This window comes from Ambystoma mexicanum, chromosome 4q (assembly GCF_040938575.1).
Source record: "Ambystoma mexicanum isolate Mex_15411 chromosome 4q, UKY_AmexF1_1, whole genome shotgun sequence".
Classification (NCBI taxonomy): Eukaryota; Metazoa; Chordata; class Amphibia; order Caudata; family Ambystomatidae; genus Ambystoma; species Ambystoma mexicanum.
Genome location: NC_090928.1, coordinates 447372026 through 447391478, shown reverse-complemented (window position 1 = coordinate 447391478; position 19453 = coordinate 447372026). Strand labels below are relative to the sequence as shown.

The 19453-nt window shown below is 49.6% G+C and overlaps 1 protein-coding gene across 5 annotated transcripts in view; it reads right to left on the bottom strand.

Moving 5' to 3' along the window:
* LOC138467780 (dynein regulatory complex protein 9-like) overlaps positions 1-19453 on the bottom strand; it is a 960790-nt gene that overhangs the window by 607672 nt on the left and 333665 nt on the right. For all 5 annotated transcript variants that reach the window (XM_069608026.1, XM_069608024.1, XM_069608027.1 and 2 more), the window contains exon 2: positions 519-923. In XM_069608026.1, coding sequence (XP_069464127.1) covers positions 519-764 — 246 coding nt within the window. In that variant the 5' untranslated portion in view covers positions 765-923. The remainder of the gene's footprint in view (positions 1-518; positions 924-19453) is intronic.

The window sequence follows — 19453 nt, the reverse complement described above, 5'->3', positions numbered from 1 at the left end:
ACATGACATTTTGTTTAATATTTACAGTAAATATAAGTAGTCAGTGGCATTGCTATTTGTTAAAAGTAGAAAGGTGGCACTAACGGTACACAATTTGCAGGTCCAGGTATGTATAAAACACATAGCTTTATTGTACAGACAATTGCAGGTTCCATTTACTTGCATTGCAAAGAGATTACCCATCGGTCATCCTTGGGTTTACGCTGCTCAGGCCCAATTTACATTTAGAGAACAGACGCATCACTCATCCAACATTTCAGGAGCTGCCATGTCATTCACTAACAGACAACAACGGTCTAACAGCACACATGGAGGACAAGTAGGACAAAGACATCAGGCAACTCATCCATGCAACTCACAGAACTCAAGACCCAAACTATTAAATTAGGAACACAGCTCAAAATCTATAAAATGCTGTTTAGTGTGCACCAGACAATGCTTTTCTCATAAATCTATTATTAAGTAACTTAATAGGTCTACTGAACGTACAAACCAATGGTGATGAGAAAATTGATTACCTGAGTAGATGAGCTGTTAAAGGTCTTATTATTCCATCTCGTATCGATAGGGACACTTTTTTTTGTTTTAATACCAAACATGTTGCCCAATCCTCTGGTGTTTTGAACTCCAAAAGAGACCCCAGCAATACCGGGAAGAGACTCGGACTGAGACCTCCTTAAATACGATGGTGCACTGGAATGATTTACAGGCTGAATAATTTTTACAGGGCTCATTCTCATTCTTGACTTCTGTCTTAAAGACATTTTTAGAGTAAATATTCAGCAAGGAACCAGCAGATGTTCATCTTTAACACTCAGAATGGTCAGCAGATCTTGAATGGGAAATCCAAATATAATGTGCATTCTTCTACACCAGAAAAAAGTACATCGATCTTTCATTGATCTTCATGTGCAGTCCACAATCTACAAAATAAATGAAACAAATAATGTATTATTGTAAAACACAATTAGTTACAAAAACCAACTGTTGACAGTCACTTAACACAGCAGTTATAGAAAAAAGGAAATAATGTATTTACTATTTATATAGCTCTGAAAAAAGACCCGTAGATATAGGAGAGCTGACAAGACAGATTACAAAAAAACATAAACCAGCAGACTGGATGCGGCCAGGAGAACCAGGCAGCAGGCGAAAAGGGGTTAATGGAAGAGCACTTTCTTTAGGCCATGTTTGAACCTGATAAGAGAGCTGCAGGACCTCAGGTTAGGTAGGGGAGCATTCCAGCATTTTGGTGCAACATAAGGGAAGTACCTTTGTGCAACCTGAGTCAATTTAGCCCTTAATGACGCATGAGAGTAGTTAGGAAAGTGCACTAAAAAATAAAGAAAGCACTACACATTTCAATTAAGTAATTAAATTGCACTGGTTCTATGTCCATTTGCCAATTGTGTTTTACTATTTAGGGGGTTCCCCACACCAAGCATCCCTTCCCTATATTTGTATCCCTACCCTAAACCCCTCCCTACTACCTTTGTCCCATTCCCCACCCCCCTTGAACAACGAAAAAACTCATGTCGGCAAAATAAAGCCCATCAAGGCATACTTGTAGTCTGGCTGTCTGTAAAGGGTGCCAGTATGGTGCTACCGGCACCCTTATTTCCGGACAGTCAGGCTTGTAATGAGCCCCGTCATCTCACGGAAAACCTTTACAGGGACAAGTGTGAAGATGATCCTACATGTTTTAAAAGACTTTGGGTGCCATTATAGGTTTGCCAATATCCTGCCTGTAATCCCAGCGGGATACCAGCAAACTGACCTACCGTTTCCACCGCCTGATATCCCGGTATTACCGGGATATTACAGGTGGCAGAAAGGGTGCTAAATCCCTATCCCATGGAGTCCAAGAGGACTCCAAGAGGACTCCATGGAGGGGATTGCCAGCATTATACTTTCATGGACCTTTTGTTGGATAGAAGATCGAAGTGTTTATTTAAGAGCTGTACAATTCAGAAATAATTTCTTCTGTGTCTTTCAGAGTCAGGTCTAATGGATTCTTACCGGCTCGTTCATCCTTCAGAAATTGACTTTGCACTTCATTCAATACCTCATAAGATCTTATCTCATATTGATTATATTTGTATTTCTAAAACCTTATTAAATGGAAATCGACCGTCCTGTGTCACAACCTATATCTATCCCTTACACTACAACTAAAGATTAATATAATCCAACAGAAAGTTCCTTCTCTGGGAGAACGACTCCCTCTCCTGGTATATGGGTGGCGTTGCAAAAATGTTCTCTTGTACAAAGGTGCCAATGGGAATGACTCCCTTCTCCTGGCTTGTAGCAATCTAACAGAGTTCCTTCCCCAGGAGAAGGACTCCCTTCTCCTGGTATACTGGTGGTGTCCCCAAAATGTCCTCTTATAAACGGATGACTCCCTTCACCTGGATGGTAGTTCCAGCACTTTATATAGTCAATTTTCTGGACCATGAGAATCTCTCCCTTCTCCTGATACTGGTCTGCACTCTCCAAGGCCAGGGGGGGTGACTCCCTTCCACTGGAGTCTCTTAAGTGCACTTCAAAGGATTCCGTTTTCTCACCAGGAGAATGACTCCCCTCTACTGGTGTTTGAGAGTTCTTTTCAAACCTGGGTTTCATCTTGGCACTAAGGGTCCCAGATCCTTCTCTGGTGGCGAGTAAGCTTGTCTCTGCCGCTGATGCAAGGATGATTTCCTTGGATGCACTCTTCTCTTCTGTTGGGGTCCCAGACCCTTCCTGGCCAGCTAATAGGCCTTACGCTTGCCTCGGCATGAATCGGAGACCTCTCTCCTGCCCCTACCTGTCAGTTTGTGATTCCTGTTACCTTCTGAGACTTTCTCACAGAGAGCTGGTCTCTCCAGGGAATGGGGTCGGTCTTCTTTCTGCTTCTTGCAGCCGTCTGCTTTGGGAATGCTTCTGCAGTGGCACCGAATGCTATAGCTCCTTGTAGTCTCGGCACTGTTAAGGGACCGCGCGGTCCACCTCCTCCTGAAGGTCGCGCCATTGCCTTGCCTGCTTTCTTCTGGGCTTAGTTCTGTCGACGCAGGACCTGTCACGGACTGCCTCAGCCACTTGCCAGCATCGTCTGCATAGTGCACTCTTCAAATCAAGTGCATATTCGAAACACTGGGTTCCTCGACGAGGAGGAGTCCTCCTTCTCTTTCCAGTGTCTAGGGCTTACTGCACCTCAGTGTAATGTTAACACCTTTTGTCAATGACTCTTTGGTATTCCTCATGCCTCTTTTGAACCACCTCGTTTCAGTACTAGTACAGTTAGTATTCTTCATGTTTTCGGTGCTCTTCTTCGGCCTAATATTTTCTGTCTTGGCTGTATTCCAGACACTACAGAAATACATTGGCTTACTCTCAATATGGTAGTTTGAAATGGAGGAGGGGGCTAAGGCATGTGGGGGTGTGATGTTATGCAACGGGTTGTACCCAAGGTGATCGTCCTCATCTCCAGAGGGGGAGTCCCTCCCCATGAGGTCCTCCAGCATTAAAACACCCATAGGGGCACTACTGGGTAGCAGCTGCACCTCCCTAGCCTCATGGGAAGGGTTCCCCCTGAGGATAAGTGACATTACCTGGTCAATCGTCACAGTATGGTCACATACTGTGGAAGGTTCATTAAAGACCTTGCAACCATAGCTGAGCCTCTTCCGAACCTAACCAAGAAGGAGAGTCCCTGGCAGTGGACACCTTTAGAACAAGCAATGTTTGAAGAGATCAAGGGTGCGCTCGCAACAGACAGCAGAATGGCCTTCTTTGATCCTGGACAAAAGGCAGAGATAATTGTGGATGCAAGCCCTTTCGGCCTCTGGGCCGTTCCGACACAGTCTAATAAGAGAGGGGAGGTGAAACCAGTGGTCTATGCAAGCAGGGCGCTGTCAGCCACAGAGCAACAGTATTCACAAATCGAAAGCGAGGCCCTGGCAGTATTGTGGGGATGCCAACATTTCCACCTGTATATGGAAAGCCGGTGACAGCGAACACCCATCACAAACCTCTTATTCCCATTTAGGCATGCTCTTCTTCGAAACCCCCAGCACGCATAGAGAAGTGGATGCTCACCCCTGAAGAATATGACGTTAGTTTGATCTATCGCCCGAGAAGTGACAATGCAGACTATCTTTTGAGACACCCTGCCATTCCCGTCACAAAGTCTTGAATTTGTTCAGCTGATCACGGAGGCTGCAATACCTAATTTGATGTTCGTTGAGGAGATGAAAAGCGCATCCAAAGACGATTAATGTTTTCAGATTATGCGGGAGGCCATCACGAGGGTTGAGTGTGCTGGCGAATCTCGACAAGCGAACAAGCCATGCCAAAGTAGCATTAGAACAGCTGTGATGTGTCATGAATGAGCTCACATTTACTGGCGATGGACTACTACTGCAAGGGTGGAGGATGGTGGGCCACACCAAACATATACTGAGAGTACTAGAACCAGCACATCATGGACACCAAGGAACAGCCAAGACAAAGGCTTGTCTGAGACTAAAGGTGTGGTTCCCCAGTAGCCCAGTATGGAAGAACGAGTGGATGAATTTGTTAAAGCCTGTGTCTGGTGCCAGGTGGCAGCTCCTATAAAAAGGGAAGCTGCAAATTGAATCTATGGAAAGGAGCTGTAGGCTCTGGGAAACCATAAACATGGATTTTGGGTTCACGGGTACAGATACATATTTTCTGGTAATGGTGGCCCAATGGTCTCGGTATCCTTAAGTTAAGGTCATGGCGTCCACGGCTCTATCTGATAGCATTCCTGTAATGGAAAAGATGTTTGCGACTCATGGTCTGCCTGCGGAAGTATACTCTGATGATGGGCCCTGTTTCAGAGTGAAAGTCTCTTGGCATTTCTAGATGCCTGTTATGTCTGTCACCGGTATTTAGGATCAATCATGGACAAGGTATGTGCGCGAGAAGAGCACTGTATACGTTTTTGCTAGAATATCGCACCATGCCTCATTCTTCCACAGATGTGTGCCCGGCGGAGGCCCTGTTGCAGAGGCCCTGTTCCGGAGGTGTCCCAGAGGATTCATCCCTGACCATGTACATCACAGCCCAGGTGAAACAGATAATCGAGTGGTCCAAGATGAGAGATGGAGAGCAAATGAGGAAGAGAACGCCAGGTTACATGACTACCCGCTACTGTTGGGTGATGCAGTGTTGGCGAGTACTCGATGCCCCGCTGGGAAATTCTCTCTCACGTATAAACCCCATTTGTTTCATGTTGTTGATGTCAAAGGTTCGATGGTGACAGCGTCTGATGGGCAGGACACCGTTACCAGAAATTTCATTTTTTTTTCTAAAACTGGCAGGCTTGCCAGGTGTGGAAGGGTATAGTGGCTCCCAAGGTGGAGGATCTCCATTTCCAGGGATGGAGGCGATAAATGATGACATTGAAAGCGATGATCCACATTCAGCAGAATATTCTGCTGAATGTGGATCATCGCTTTCAATGTCATCTGTGGGTGCCCCTGTTGTCTAAAGTGGAGGAGAGTGCCTGTTGGAGAGTGCTCAAGGACGAGAGGAAGAAAGGAGATAGCCATTAAGAGAATCCTGATGCTGTCCAGCATATCTCCAGGACTGTGTGGTTGATGGCTGACAAGGAATCTGTAGCTGGTACCAAATTGTTTTATGGTGATTGTATGATTACATTGTTCTTGTTTGAGTTTCTTTAAAAAGTTATGAAAAAGGAGGAATGTGGGAGCCACCCGGGCGCGCAGAGATGGTCTAATGCATCTCCGTCGGTCTCTGCTCCGAGATAGGGCCAAAGGGACCTGAGCCCCCCTAAAATCCCTAAGATAGAGAACCGGACCCCCCCCAGGTGCAGCTGTTTTGTCTGGTGCTTCGATTGTGCCAGGTCTGGCATTGCTGTGCCGCCGGAATCCAGAGATCAGGCGGCGCCTCTGGTGAGGCGGAGTTCCCATGTCCATACACCCGCGCCGAGGGGATAGTGCTCTGCTGTGGTGGAATTGGGTGGGAGACCCCTCTCTCAGCAACCTAGGCAGTGGGGGCTCCGTTTGATTTAGAGATCCAAGCTGCGGTTGCCGAGGATCCGGTGAAGATCCGGTTCCCCCTTGCAATGGCGCTGGCGAATAGAGGGGGAGGGGCGCCTGACGCTGGGATCGGCTGCCCTCGGGGCCCCCTCCTGGACTATCCCTGCCAGACATCAGAGACCCTCTGGGTGCCCAAGGCCACGGCGGAGTCAAGAGCGGTAGCAGAATCAAGCCAGTCGTGAGGAGCCTGGGGCGCGAAGGGGCCCCATCCCATCTTGGAGGTGCTGGGTCAACGAGGGGCTGATGCTGGGGTGCTCGGCTCGGGGCATTGCCGGCGCCTGAAGACTCCACTCTCCCTGTGCTGTGTCAGAGAACAGCTGGAGCGGGGTATTCATCCACGTACCCGCGGGTGATCCTCGACCGGGAACCTCATCCCCTAAGCTAAGTGCCGGCAGTGGGAGGAGGGCCGCGGGGGGCACGAGCGGAACAAGAGTGGACAGTGGGGGGAGACCCAGGAACGAGGCCCCCCTCCCTAGGCAAGATACCCCTGGAAATTCACGCCACCAAGTGCCCCTGCACACAGCCTGTGAAGACTTGGATTTGGGGCACCCGTCAGCCTTGCGCGGCTCCCACCAGCGGTTTTTGTCTGAGACGCAAGGTCGCACTGTCCCTCGCTATGAGGCTGTGGGGCCTTTCCGCAGCAATTCCATGCCGCCTCCATGGTCCGTATTAGGCTTCTGCACCCGCATGCTCTCCTGTGACCTTACTTTTGCGCCAGCAGCTCGCTTTTCTGTTCCTCCCCCCGGGGTTTCGAGCTGTCTGACCCTCCAGTTACCCAGGACAAGATCACATATCTGCGTTAGTTTGCAAAGATCCAGCTGTAGTGACTAGTGACTGGTCTCGCCGCCCTCCGAGCCTTAGACAAGAGGTCGCTCCGGTCATAGTGTTGCTACCCGGTCCAACCGGAGGGCTCCCCTTCCTTGTGGTCGGTCAGCCCTGAGGTCTCCTATCTGTGGGTGTGTTGGGAGTGCAACCCTGGGTTCCTTAAGTGGATTGGCTTTGTGTAGCATACCAGCGGATTGGCCCCCTCAGCTGGAATCAAAGGGTCGTCTGAACTTTCTTCCCTTCCTCCCCCTTGCGGCCGGGGACGAGGCTCTGCTGGATACCTCCCCGGATGGATTGGGTGCATTCGCTTCAGAGGTTCCGCCACGCCCGCCTCTCAGCATAGAGGGAAATAGCATGCCTTCTCCAGCTCACCCCGAAGCAATGAGGCAGGCAGTGAACAGAAACATGACGGCGCTGCTGGAGGAGATCCGGGGCTTTAGGGCTGATATCAGCAAGCACTTGGACTCCCTCGACAATAAAGTGGATGCGGTGGATGAGCGGGTGCAAGCCCTGGAGACCAACAAGTCTTCGATTGACCTCCTGGAGACCCAGTTTGACATGCGCTTATCTGAATTGGAGAGAAGAGAGGAGAAGTGTGCCCTGAAGCTTGATGACTTGGAGAATAGGGAGCGTCATGATAACCTGAGGTTCCTGGGGATCCCGGACAGAGATTGAGAAACACAGGTGGACATCCTAAGAACTATCAACGGGGTGGTCAGCAAGCTATTTGACAGATCCGATACTAGTGAGCCCACCATAGACAGGGCCCACAGAGCAGGGGCGCCCAGCAAAGGTCCTTGATCCATCCTTGTGAGATTTCACTACTTTTCGGAAAAGAGCTACATTTTGGAGTTAGCACGGAAGAAGGGCCCAATAGACTGGGAAGGTGCGCAAGTCACGATTTATCAGGACCTTTCAGCCTTTACTCTGGCTCGTCGTCGGCTATGTGGTCCTCTAACGAAATGGCTTCAATCCAAGGGTGTCAGATATAGATGGGGACATCCGTTTTCACTCTCCATTGAACATGATGGCTACAAGTACTCTTTGGTCATGAGGACGACATTCGTAGGGTGTCCCTGGAACTGTTGGGGGATCCCCCGCCCTAGAGCGGTCGAAGTGGCCCTGGGGGAGATGCCTTGGAGGCTCGTAAATCCGCTAGTTTCTCAGAAAGGCGACGGGTCTGTGGCAATAGGAGGTTCAGGAGGGTGGCCCTGAACTGACTGATTCTCCCCTTGCAGCACTCTAGAGCATATTTTGTGGTGGGAGTTCTCAGTTGTTGGGTTGTGCTTCACAATCCGGATATCTGGCTTGGGTCTCAAGGTCCAGGTTGACCCAGTCTGGGGATTTGTCTGGTTGTTTTGGTACTGGGTTTCGGGGGGGGGGGGTTGATTTGTACTGGTGTTCGCTCTGTTGGGGGGGCTCAGAGATGAGGGTGTTTATATTAATCTCTATCCTGTTGGAGCGAGGCACTGGTGGCCTGGATAGGCGGTGCTTCCAATGTCGCAGGCTTTCCAGGTGCTCAGGGGTTGGGGGGGTTGGGGGTTTGGTTTTGGGTTGGGTTGGTTTGTGGGATTGGTTTGGGTGTTTCAAGGGGGTTTGTGTTTGTTGAGGTCACTGCTGAGTTGGTATTTTATCCCTTTGAGGGTTATTCTCAGGGAATGGGATTTTGCTAGATTGAATTGCCAGGGGGTTGAAGATGACGCTAGCTCTCCTGGAGGGAATGGGAGAATACTCTGTTCCCCTGATGGCTGACTCATTTCAAGCTCCGATGCTGGGTTCTTTGAATGTTCGAGGTCTGAATTCCCCCTATAAGAGGTCTCTAGTGGTTAAGGAATTCAACCGGTTCAAGCTTCACTTTCTATTCCTCCAAGAAACACTGGGCAAGGGGTAGGGAAATGTCTCTCAGGTCCAAGGCTATTCAGGAGGTATTCCATGCCTCATGTCAGGCCAAGAAGAAGGGAGTAGCAGTGGTAGTGTCTCTCAAGGCTCACTTCGTAGCTCATGCCCAGCGAAAGGACCCAGAGGGCCGTTTTATTATGGTCAGGGGGGAGATCAGGGGATCCAAAATTACTTTGGTGTCAGTTTATGGCCCCAACGAAGCACAAGACCTTTTCTGGGAGGAGAGAAAATTAAAAATTATGACATTCACAGAGGGGGCCCTTGTAGTGGGTGGGGACTTTAATATGGTTCTCTTTCCGATCAAGATAGGAAGTCTGATCGCCCTTGTACTGATGGGCGAGCCCAGAGGAAGATGGCGGCCTCCTTTCGTAGTACAAATGAAGCTCTAGGCCTTTTTGACTCGCACTCTACAAAAAGGTGAATAAGGGATTTGACCCCTTACTCACCTTTTTTTCTAGCCCTCACTCCTCGTTCTCCAGGATTGATTACGTTCTTGTTGATAGTACAGTGTATCCGACTTCAGGATGGAACGGATTCCGCGGTCGGACCACGACCTTCTGATAGTCCAGATAGGGCTTCCCCCAGCCTCTCTGTGGAGTTCGGGATGGACATGCAATGACCTCTTGTTGCGCGACAAGGAGCTAGCCCAAGACTTATTGGCAGCCATAAATAAGTATTTTGCAATCAATGATAATGGGGAGGTGGGGGAAGCCAGTGTCTGGGAAACTTTGTTTTTTTTTATAACTCTGTTTATTGGGTTTAAAGAGCATAACATAATAACAATACACATGAATCATCGGCATACAACAAATGAGAGAGGCATAGCAATATCAAGAGCAAGAGGGGCCCCGCAGGGTCAAGGGCCCAGGACAGTTGCAGGACAAGGCAGGCAAATAGTGTTATTAGAGGTGTTGATCTGCATCCATCGGCGGGTTTCAATGAGCATCAAGCCATTTGCCCCATATTTTTTCGAATTTGCAGGGGCAACCCTGTGCATTATAGATCCGGCGTTCTGAAGCCGCGCATCTATCCAGTTCTTTACTCCAGCGGTTCAGGCACAGTAGGTCTGCAGAACCCCATTTAGCCACGATAAGTCTCTTGCCTGCCCCTAACGCTATTGACAGGAACATTTTTTCATATTTTGTCAGGTCTACTTCTCCCCAGATGCCTAAGAGTACCATTATGGGATCCCTAGGGATTGGCGTTGCCAGGGCAGCAGAGATCATATTAATACAGTCCTCCCAGAAGACCTGTAGCACTGGGAAGTCCCATATCATATGGTAGAAGGTGGCTGGCTCAATTTTGCATCTAATGCATGTCCCATCTTCTAGCCCCCCCATCTGGCCATTGCAGTACGTGAGTGATAAGAGCAGTGAAGGATTCTCAGTTGTATTAGTCTGAGCTTAGTTTATTTTCTATCCCGATTTCCCTAGGGGACATTAATGCATCAACCCAGTCTTCCGGCTCCAGTTGGCCCACATCCCTTTCCCACTTTGCTGTGAGCCCGTCGAGCTGTGTAGCCCCGAAAGAGTTGAGGACCTGATAGAGAGTGGAGGTGACCTTTGAAGGGATGCGTTGCGGGAGGATATTGGTCTCAATGGGAGAGCATGGGGGTGTGTTTGTCGTGTCTGGGAATTGGGTGTGGATGGCGTGGGCCAGTTGCGCGTGCCGAAACCGGTCCATGGGCGCCAGATCGAACTGCACCTGCATGGTTCCGAAGTCCAGGAGGCGACCCCCCTGTATCACATGTGCCAGTGTGTTTATCCCTTTTGCGTGCCAATGACCGAAAGAGCCCATTTTCACTACTTCTGGAAAGAGTGCGTTGTGCCATATAGGTTGGGACAGTGTTGGCTTTCTTTTCCAGCCGATCAGTTTGCGTGCCTCCCGCCAAGCTCGACGGATATGGTGCGTCGTCTTGGGTAACTTCGGGAGGTGGTTGTGGGTGGCATACAGAGTCTGCAGCAGGGTTAACGAGGTCATGGTCTCTATTTCGATACGGATGTGTGGTAGTGTGGGGTCTGCATGCATCCAATAGTTTACCACTCCGATCTGTGTCGCAAGGTAATACATACGTATGCAGGGTAAACCGATACCCCCCTCCCAGACCAATCTCTGGAGCGTGTCAAGGGAGATTCTGGATTGCTTCCCTCCCCATAATAGCGTGCGAAGGTCCTATCAATAAGTGCAAAAGTTTCTCTGGGGATGGTAAATGTGGCGTTTTGGAGAACGTAAAGGAGTCCGGGGAGGGTCATCATTTTGAATAATGCGGCTCTGCCCATTAGCGATAGGGGGGAGTGATTGCCGGTGGGAAGTGTCTTTGTTAAACCGCTCTAGTACTGGTTGTAGGTTCAGCTGGAGGAACCCTTCAAGTGTCGGATCGAGTCGTATGCCTAGATATGTAAATTCCCTGATAGAGATATGGTATGGGCAGGTCTCAGGAATCGCAGATTCGCCACCCTGGATTGGGAAGTAAATGGTTTTGGTTTCATTCACTTTCAGGCCCGCAAAGTTTTGATATTCTCTAAGGATGAAGGAGACAATAGGGCATGAGGTGCGCGGGTTACTAAGGTACACAAGGAGGTCATCTGCGTAGAGCGAGAGGCTGTCTTCTCCCCCCCCGGGCAGGAAAAATCCGGTCCAGTTGGTGTTAGCTCTGAGCTCAATAGCAAGTGGTTCGATGGCCAGGAGGAAGAAAAGCGGAGACAGCGGGCACCCCTGTCTAGTACCCCTACCTAAGGGAAATTATTTAGAGGCTCCGGCGATGCATAGAGCAGCCTGACCCATGATATAAATGTTTGCCCCAGGTTCATCCGGTTCATGATTGCCCACAAAGCATCCCACCCCACCGAGTCAAATGCCTTTTCAAAGTCCACTGCCAGGCGGGCTAGTGGGGCCGGTATTTCTTTGGCTCTGATCAGCGCCAGTTGGATTCTGCATAAATTCATGCGAGTGGATTTATCGGGCATAAATCCACATTGGTCCGGATGGGTAAGGGTCTCTATCACCTTCAGAAGCCTGTTGGCGAGTGTTTTGGCGAGGACCTTGGCTTCTCCATTAATTAGTGAGATGGGACGATAGGAGGCTCATTCCTTTGGAGGTTTCCCTGGTTTGTGTATGACTACTATGCATGCCTTCCTGAGGTCCAAGGGGAGCGTCCCTAATTATTTGCTACGTAGGAACATGCGGTGCATATGGGCCGATAGTGTACCTCCGAGGTATTTCCATGTTTCTGTGGGGAAACCGTTGGGACCCAGAGTTTTCCCAGGCTGGAGCTGTGTTAGTGCTTCTTGCACCTCGGCCTCCGTGAGTTCAGCGTTCAGGAGTTCTGACTGGTGCTGCAAGAGTTTTGGGATCTCGATCCGGTCGAGGTAGTGGGAGGGTACAGCAGGAGAGCTCTCGGCAGGTGGGGTGTAGAGCTTCTCGTAGTAGGTGGCGAATGCTTCGACAATGTCAGAGTCGTCTGTGAGTAGTGTGCCATCCGGCCATTTAATGGCACGTACATGTCCCCTGTTTTGTTCACGCCTCTCCAACCAGGCCAGTGTCTTGTTTGCTTTGTCGCCACGTTCATAAATTTGACTCCGGACTAGCTGGTGGGCTGTTCGTGCATTGTCCAGAGCTAGGTTACTGAGGGCATCTTGTGCCCTGGTCAGGGCATCCTTTGTCTCCTGGTCGCTGTGTTCTAGGGTCTGTCGCTCACACTCCAGGACATGTGCCTCTGCCTCTCTGATCTTTTGGACTTGTCGTTTTTGGTGGGCGGAAACCGCCAAGATAGCTTCTCCCCGAAGGACTGTCTTATACGCCTTCCAGATCGAGATCGGGCAGTCCACTGAGCCCTTGTTGAATTCGAAATACTCTGTTGTCTTTTTTTCCAGTTCATCCACAATTTCGGGGAGCCGCAGATGGTATGTGTTCAGGCGCCATTTGCGATCCGGACATCGACAGGCATTCTTCAAGGTTAGAAGAAGTGGAGAGTGATCCGAAATACCCCTTGCAAGGAATTCAGCGGCTAGAAGTCTGTGGTTTGTGCTGCGGGGGATGAAGGCATAGTCAATCCTTGAGAACAATTTGTGCACGCCGGAGAAGAAGGAAAAAACAGCTTCGTCACTATGGAGTGAGCGCCATGTGTCTGTCAACCCCAGGTCTTCGGCGAACATGGCGAGTGGCGTAGAGGCGGGGCAGCATCCGGATCTCCTATGAGATCTATCGACTGCGGTGTCCATCACTTCGTTAAAGCCCCCCCCCATCACCCACAGATCGGCCTCTTCTTCCAGGAGCACATTTCGCAGCTCGGACAGTAGTTCTTTCGTGAGCGTGGGCATAAATTGCTGCGAGGCCCCATTTCTCGCCCCAAATATCAGTGAATATCATTACATAGCGGCCGCGGAGGTCAGCTTTGACCTTTCTAACCTGTAGGGGGACACGCTTGTGGACGAGTATCATCGTGCCCCTGGCGCCTTTCGTGAATCCAGCCTGGTAGGCATGTGGATAGTTGGACCTTTGAAAAAGTTGGTGTTCGTACCAATCAGATGCGTTTCGTTTAGAAGAGCTATGTCTGGCGAGTAGCGATTGAGATATTGGAGCACCAGTCTTCGTTTTATGCTGGAGCCAAGTCCGTTAACGTTCCAGGACAGTAAGGATACCTTGTTGGAGTTCATTCTATCAGCGTGGGTGTTTTAACTCGGCATCTGGAAGGATCAATGGCAGTTGCATAGTTTTCAAAGGAGTGTAGAGATATTCCCTCAGGGGAAACGTCTGTGGGTCGCCCCGTAGTGATGTGCCTGACGACTGGATAATTGTGGTATCAACTGTCCCGCGCGTAGGCCGTGCGTGCCCCACTCGCCAGTGCTTGTCAGTATCATGCCTTCTCGATCCGTGATTCTGATTCCTTATATTCCTAAAACACCCCACTCCCTGTACTTCCCCCCCCCAACTGGGAGCACCTGTCGCCCAAACATCAAACTTATAACTTGGTAACCTTCCTCGGGATAGCCCGGACTGTGATAGCGCCCACAACGCACTAGGTGTGGCAGTCGCTAAGTGAGCGTTCCCATGTTATTGTGTTGCAGATTCGTCCCCATATTGCGTGGGGCTTATCCCTTCTCCGTAGGGTTCACAGCCGTGCCGTCATCTGCATTGGTCGGGGATCGAGGGGGCGAGGGCCGCTCGGACCAGGGCTTCTGTGTGGGCGGGCCCGGTGGTGTGCGCCCCGCTCTAGGGTCCGTGAGGACTTGAGTTTCAAGCCAGTCCCATGCCTCTTTGGGGTTGTGGAAGAGGTGAGTGGAGCCCTCGTAGTAGACTTTGAGCAGTGCCGGTAAGAACAGGGCGTTCTTGACAGATAACGACTGGAGTTTCTTCTTAACAGAGTCAAATGACTGGCGGGCCTTTTGAACTTACTTGGTGTAATCGGGGTAGAACCCAACCTAGTAGCCGTTGTACGTGATCGGGCCGGAGGCACTGGCCATTTGCAGGATCGCATCGCGGTCTCGGTAATTCAGCAGGCGTGCAATCATTGTTCTAGGTGGTGCTCCAGGGGTAGGTCGGCCAGTGGGCACCCTGTGTGCTCTTTCTATGGAGAAAAATGTGGATAGCTTTTTAGGAGCGAAGACGTGAGTCAGCCAGTCTTCCAGGAACAACTCAGCACTGGGGCTTCCTCTTTCTCCAGTATCCTAAGGATCCTCAGATTGTTGCGTCGCGTTTTCCCTCGTTACCCTCAGCGCGGTATTCCAGCTAGGTGACTTTCTGGGTGATTGCGGCAAGTTGTTGTTCCAAGCGGTGGACGGTGTCTTCTGTGGCGGACACCCTTTGTTCCGCCTCGCCCACCCTAACTGAGAGACTGCGTAGATCCAGTCGGATAAGGGAGACCTCTGAGGACAGGCCGCCTATTTTGAGTTCCAGAAATGTTCTCAAGTCCCCAATCGCTTTCATGAGGTCGGACAGAGAAATTGGGGGGTCCGGAGCCTCCTCGTCGGCAATTTCCTCCTCTGGAGTCTGCGTCCCCTGGCGGGGGGGGAGGGCCTGTTGTATAAAAATCCATCTTACTTTGAAGAGTTTGCCGTTTAGATTTTTCTTTCCCCATGTCGCAGGTGGCAGGAGGAGGAGAAGTTCCTTAGAGGTAGGATAGATCCCAGATACTCCCGGGGAAGTGGGCAGAACTCCAACAGCTCAAGGCGAAATAGTCTGCGCTCGTGGTGGGTCAAACCGAGAGGAAGCTCGATTTCCTATAGTAAAAGTACATGGAAAAGGGGGAAAAGACAGAAGATCCTGGCATGGAAATTTAGGGAGCTTAGAAACAGAAGGAGGGTTCACTCATTGCTCACTCAGGGGGATGTCAAATGTTTAGATGACCAGGGGATAGCAGAGCTGTTTTCTCAGTATTCTGAAAAGCTCTATACTATGGAATATTTAGGGGATGGCTCGGATTCTGATGTTTTTATGGAAACGTTACCAATCCCTCGCCTCCCCCCGGAAGTGTCGAGCGCTCTGGAAAATCCCACATCATCCCAGGAGGTTGTTGATACGATAAGCTCCATGAAAGGTGGTACTACCCCGGGTGATGATGGTTTCACAGACTCCTTCTATAAGTCCTTCCGCTCAACTATCGCTCCCTTTTTAGCTGAGTTGTTTAATCCAACCCTGGATTCGGGGGCCCTCCCCCAATCCATGCTTTCTGCCCGTATAGTTGTGATTCCCAAGGAGGGGAAAGATCCATCCCTATGTTAATCTTACCAGCCTATTTCTTTACTCAACACTGATGTTAAGATTCTGGCGAAACTCCTTGCCAACAGGTTGGCTGTTCTCATGCCGTCTCTGGTCAATGGGGACCAAGTGGGTTTCATTCCTGGTAGGCAGGTTTCAGACAACATTAGAAAGACTCTGGACCTTATACACGAATCCTCGAGAAACAATGTAGAAGCGTACCTTTTGTCAGTTGATACGGAAAAGGCCTTTGATCGGGTCGAGTGGCCATATATGGGTAAGGTACTGCGAAGGATGGGTCTGGGTGAGAAATTCTGAGGGTGGATCGCTTCTTCGTAGAACGGCCCTATGGCAAGGGTAGCGGTGAATGGTGTAGTTTCTGACCCGTTCCACCTCCAGGGGGCCCTGGCAATGGAGCCCCTTGCTGTTGCCATTCGACAACACCAGGGGATCACGGGGATTAGGGTTGGGGAATCGGATTTTAAACTCTCGCTTTTTGAAGACGACATACTGGCCCAGCTAACTAACCTGAGCATGCCGCTCCCCAATCTCCTGGGCCTGATCCACGCCTTTGGGTCCTTCTCAGGGCTAAAAATTAAACCATCAAAATCCTGTATTATGCCAATGGGGAGATGGGACCGGGACACCGGGGGGAGGGATGCTGTCTGTGGGGTGAGAGTCGAGCGGAAGGCAACTCCATATCTTGGAGTCCTCGTCCCTAGGGACTTGGGTACCCTTTTTGAGTTAAACTTTTCTCCGTTCCTTGCCAAAATTAAGTTAGATCTTGATCGTTGGGCGCCTTTAATCCTATCGTGGTTCGGTCGCATGGTATCTGTTAAAATGAATATCCTTCCTCATCTCTTGTATCTCTTTACGTCTCTCCCAGTCATGATCCCTGAAGGTTTTTTTAAATCTATGATCCAACGGTTTATATGGAAGGGCAAAAGACCTAGAATTGAGCACTCAACCCTGACGCTCCCGAGGTCTCTGAGGGGGGGGCTTTGGACTTCTGCCTATACCATAAGGCCGCCCAGCTTATGTTGGAACATATGAGGGATGAGTTGCGCACTTACTGGGTTTACATTGAAGACACTCATACTCACCCGAGGAAAGTCAGATTTTTTTATGGTCGTCATTCAATGACCTCCCCAGTTGTGTGAAAACTCACCCGACATTGTCAGTCTTATGGACACTATGGAAAAACACCAAAGAGAATCGGGCCCTCTCATCGTGGCCTTCCCCTCTGTCCTCTTTGTGGGGTCCTCCCCTTGATTTGGGTAATAAAGGCTTCCGTAACATGCAACTGTGGTTGGATGCGGGCCTTGAGCGTGCGGCCCTACTCTTCCGCCAGGATAGATTAATTGACTATGCAGTCTTAGTAGAGACCTTGGGAGATGCCTCGATGTCTGTTTTTGATTACCTCCGGGTTAAGGGTTTCCTCACTAGCCCCCATTGGCAGGAACACTTTTCCCGTCCCCTCAATATCCCTTGAAAAGGTAATTGATGAATCCTCCTCGAGGAAGGGATCCCTGTCTAAACTCTACTATGTCTTAAATACGACGCACTTGTCAGGAAGACAGGGCTTTAAGAAACAGGGCCTTGGACGACTCCACTTGGGCTAAACTCTTTGGGGCTCTCTTCTCGGGGACGTTGTACACAGTAAACAATGAAACACAATTTAAGATTCTTCACATGTGGCACCTCCCCCCGGTGGGTTTGTCTAAAATGTTTCCGGGAGTCTCTCCGTTTTGCCCCAGTGACTGGTCAGCGGGGTACCTGGTACCACTTGTGGTGGGAATGTCCTTGTGTGCAAGTCTTTTGGGCAGAACTGTTGAGTTGGATTAAGGATATTATGGGCATCGCTCTTGAACAGCGCCCCCTCGAGCTTCTGTTTGGTATCCCGTCCCCGGATACAGACTTGGAAGCCCTCCCGGGAGTGATCCAAAGCATGTTGAGAGCAGGTAGACTGGCCATATCTCAGAACTGGAAGAGGGGGGGCAGTGCCCTCAAAAGCAGAATGGCTTGCGAAATTGTGGGCAATTTTCACCTACGAGAAGCTGTCGGCTGTAGCTCATGATACAATGGAATCCTTCCTGCTGGACTGGACCTTGGTGCTCCTACACAAGGACAGTGGGGGGTGGGGGTGGAGGAGGGGTGTTTTGTTTTTTCTCTTCTATGGTTCTGTTTGTCTTTTGGTACTGATGTAGTTTTTGAAAAAATGCTTAATAAATTCTAAATGGAAAAAAAAGGAGGCGTGTTGTGTTGTCGCCTTAAGACAGCAATGGGACTTATGTCACTGCATTAACCCTATAAAAGTGGTTGAAGGGTGAGGTATGCTTGTGAGTGGCTTTTCTCACCTGGAGGGGATCACAAACTCCTTATAATATGTAGTTTTTTCTGAGGCGATGGTGGCTGGCACCATCTTGTTTTATGATGAAAAACACCTGTAGTGTTCCCCGTGAAAAAGGGACCGCTCCTGGTGTGAGGAGCTCCCAAAGGGAAGCATATTTCTCCTTTCTAAGGAATTAAGGACCTCAGGAGGCAGTGACTGGCCCCGGTGCTGAAACAGGGGCTTCACAGTTCCTCTCTCCTTTGGACCGTCTCACAGAATTGGACGGAAGGGGGACTCTGAATTGCTTTGCCACAGGCTGGAAGACAAGTGGAACATATTCACAGACATTGGGGACACGGATTTCTGTTGACACCCTAAAGTTGTAGTGTTGGGAACACTGATGAGCGACTCATTTTGCTTGACACAGGATGAAAAACACGGATAACTGGGAGTCCTCTCAAAAGCAGTACTGACGGGCGCCATATTGGTTTTGGATTAGCGCCAGCTAAATAAGTCTCCACGGCGGGGGGGCGACTGCCAGTGCAATGATCTCCTAAAAGGTTTAATTATATCTCTCCCATAAGGGTTCCATGCTTTGGAAAGCAGCGATCAAATTCTGAGGCAAAACTGAGGCTTCATTGTACCTCCTCCCCTCTTTCCTCCAGACAGGATTACAGCAGTGTGTGGAAGGGGTCCATTGGAGTGCTCTGTCCGGGAACTTGAAAGAACCATGGACCAAAAGGTTTGCAATATGAATTGGACTATCAACCACAAAGTATGGTGAAAGGACAAAAAAGAAATTGAACAATATGTGGGCTCCAAAGGCAAGCAGAGCAAAAACACTTCATCAGATAAAGGGGTTGCACCAGAACCTGCAACAAACATTGAAGGTGTTACGATGGAAGGCCTCATGGCTACCATAAAGGATTTGAAGTTATCTTTGTGGAATAAACATCAAAAAGAGAGTGCAGATGTTTCCCCTTATTTGAACGGACCTGTGGAAGGTGAATGAGAGATTCACAGCAATGGAACAGCAGCCGATTGATGTTTTATACATTTGCTTATTTGATTGGCGCTGGGTCTTCCATGGTCGTGGCAGTGACTGGACGCCTTTTTAACTCTACTTCTATTAACTTTTTATTTACTTAAAATTCTTTATTTTAATTATTTATTTGAGGTTTTCTGAGTTTCTTGTAAGGCAATTTTTGCTCGAGGATGCCTGGCCTCCGACAAGTGCCTCGGGTCTCGTGCTGGAGCTCTTGTCTGGCATCCACGCAATTACTACGAGTAGTCTGTTCTCCCTGTCGACTATACAGACTCATATGATTGATTTGGTGATACTATGTGCCTATGTAAGGGTATGCTAATAAGGAAGTGCAGCAGGAGTGTGTTTGCCATGCTAAAGTCGCACCAAAGTCCAGCCTATCTGTTCCCATCCGGGCCTCGGATGAGCCCTGGAAGGTCCTTCTATCTTCTGCCCTCCTGCCCACTACTTATTCACACCACTCTCTACTTCAGTTTGCCCCAACCTGCACGGTGCTTCCAACCACGTTTTTTGACATTAAACAGGCTAATACTTTAGAAATGTGCACGCTACCTCCGATAATTTTAGGTGTATTTTGTTTAACGCCCGTTCATT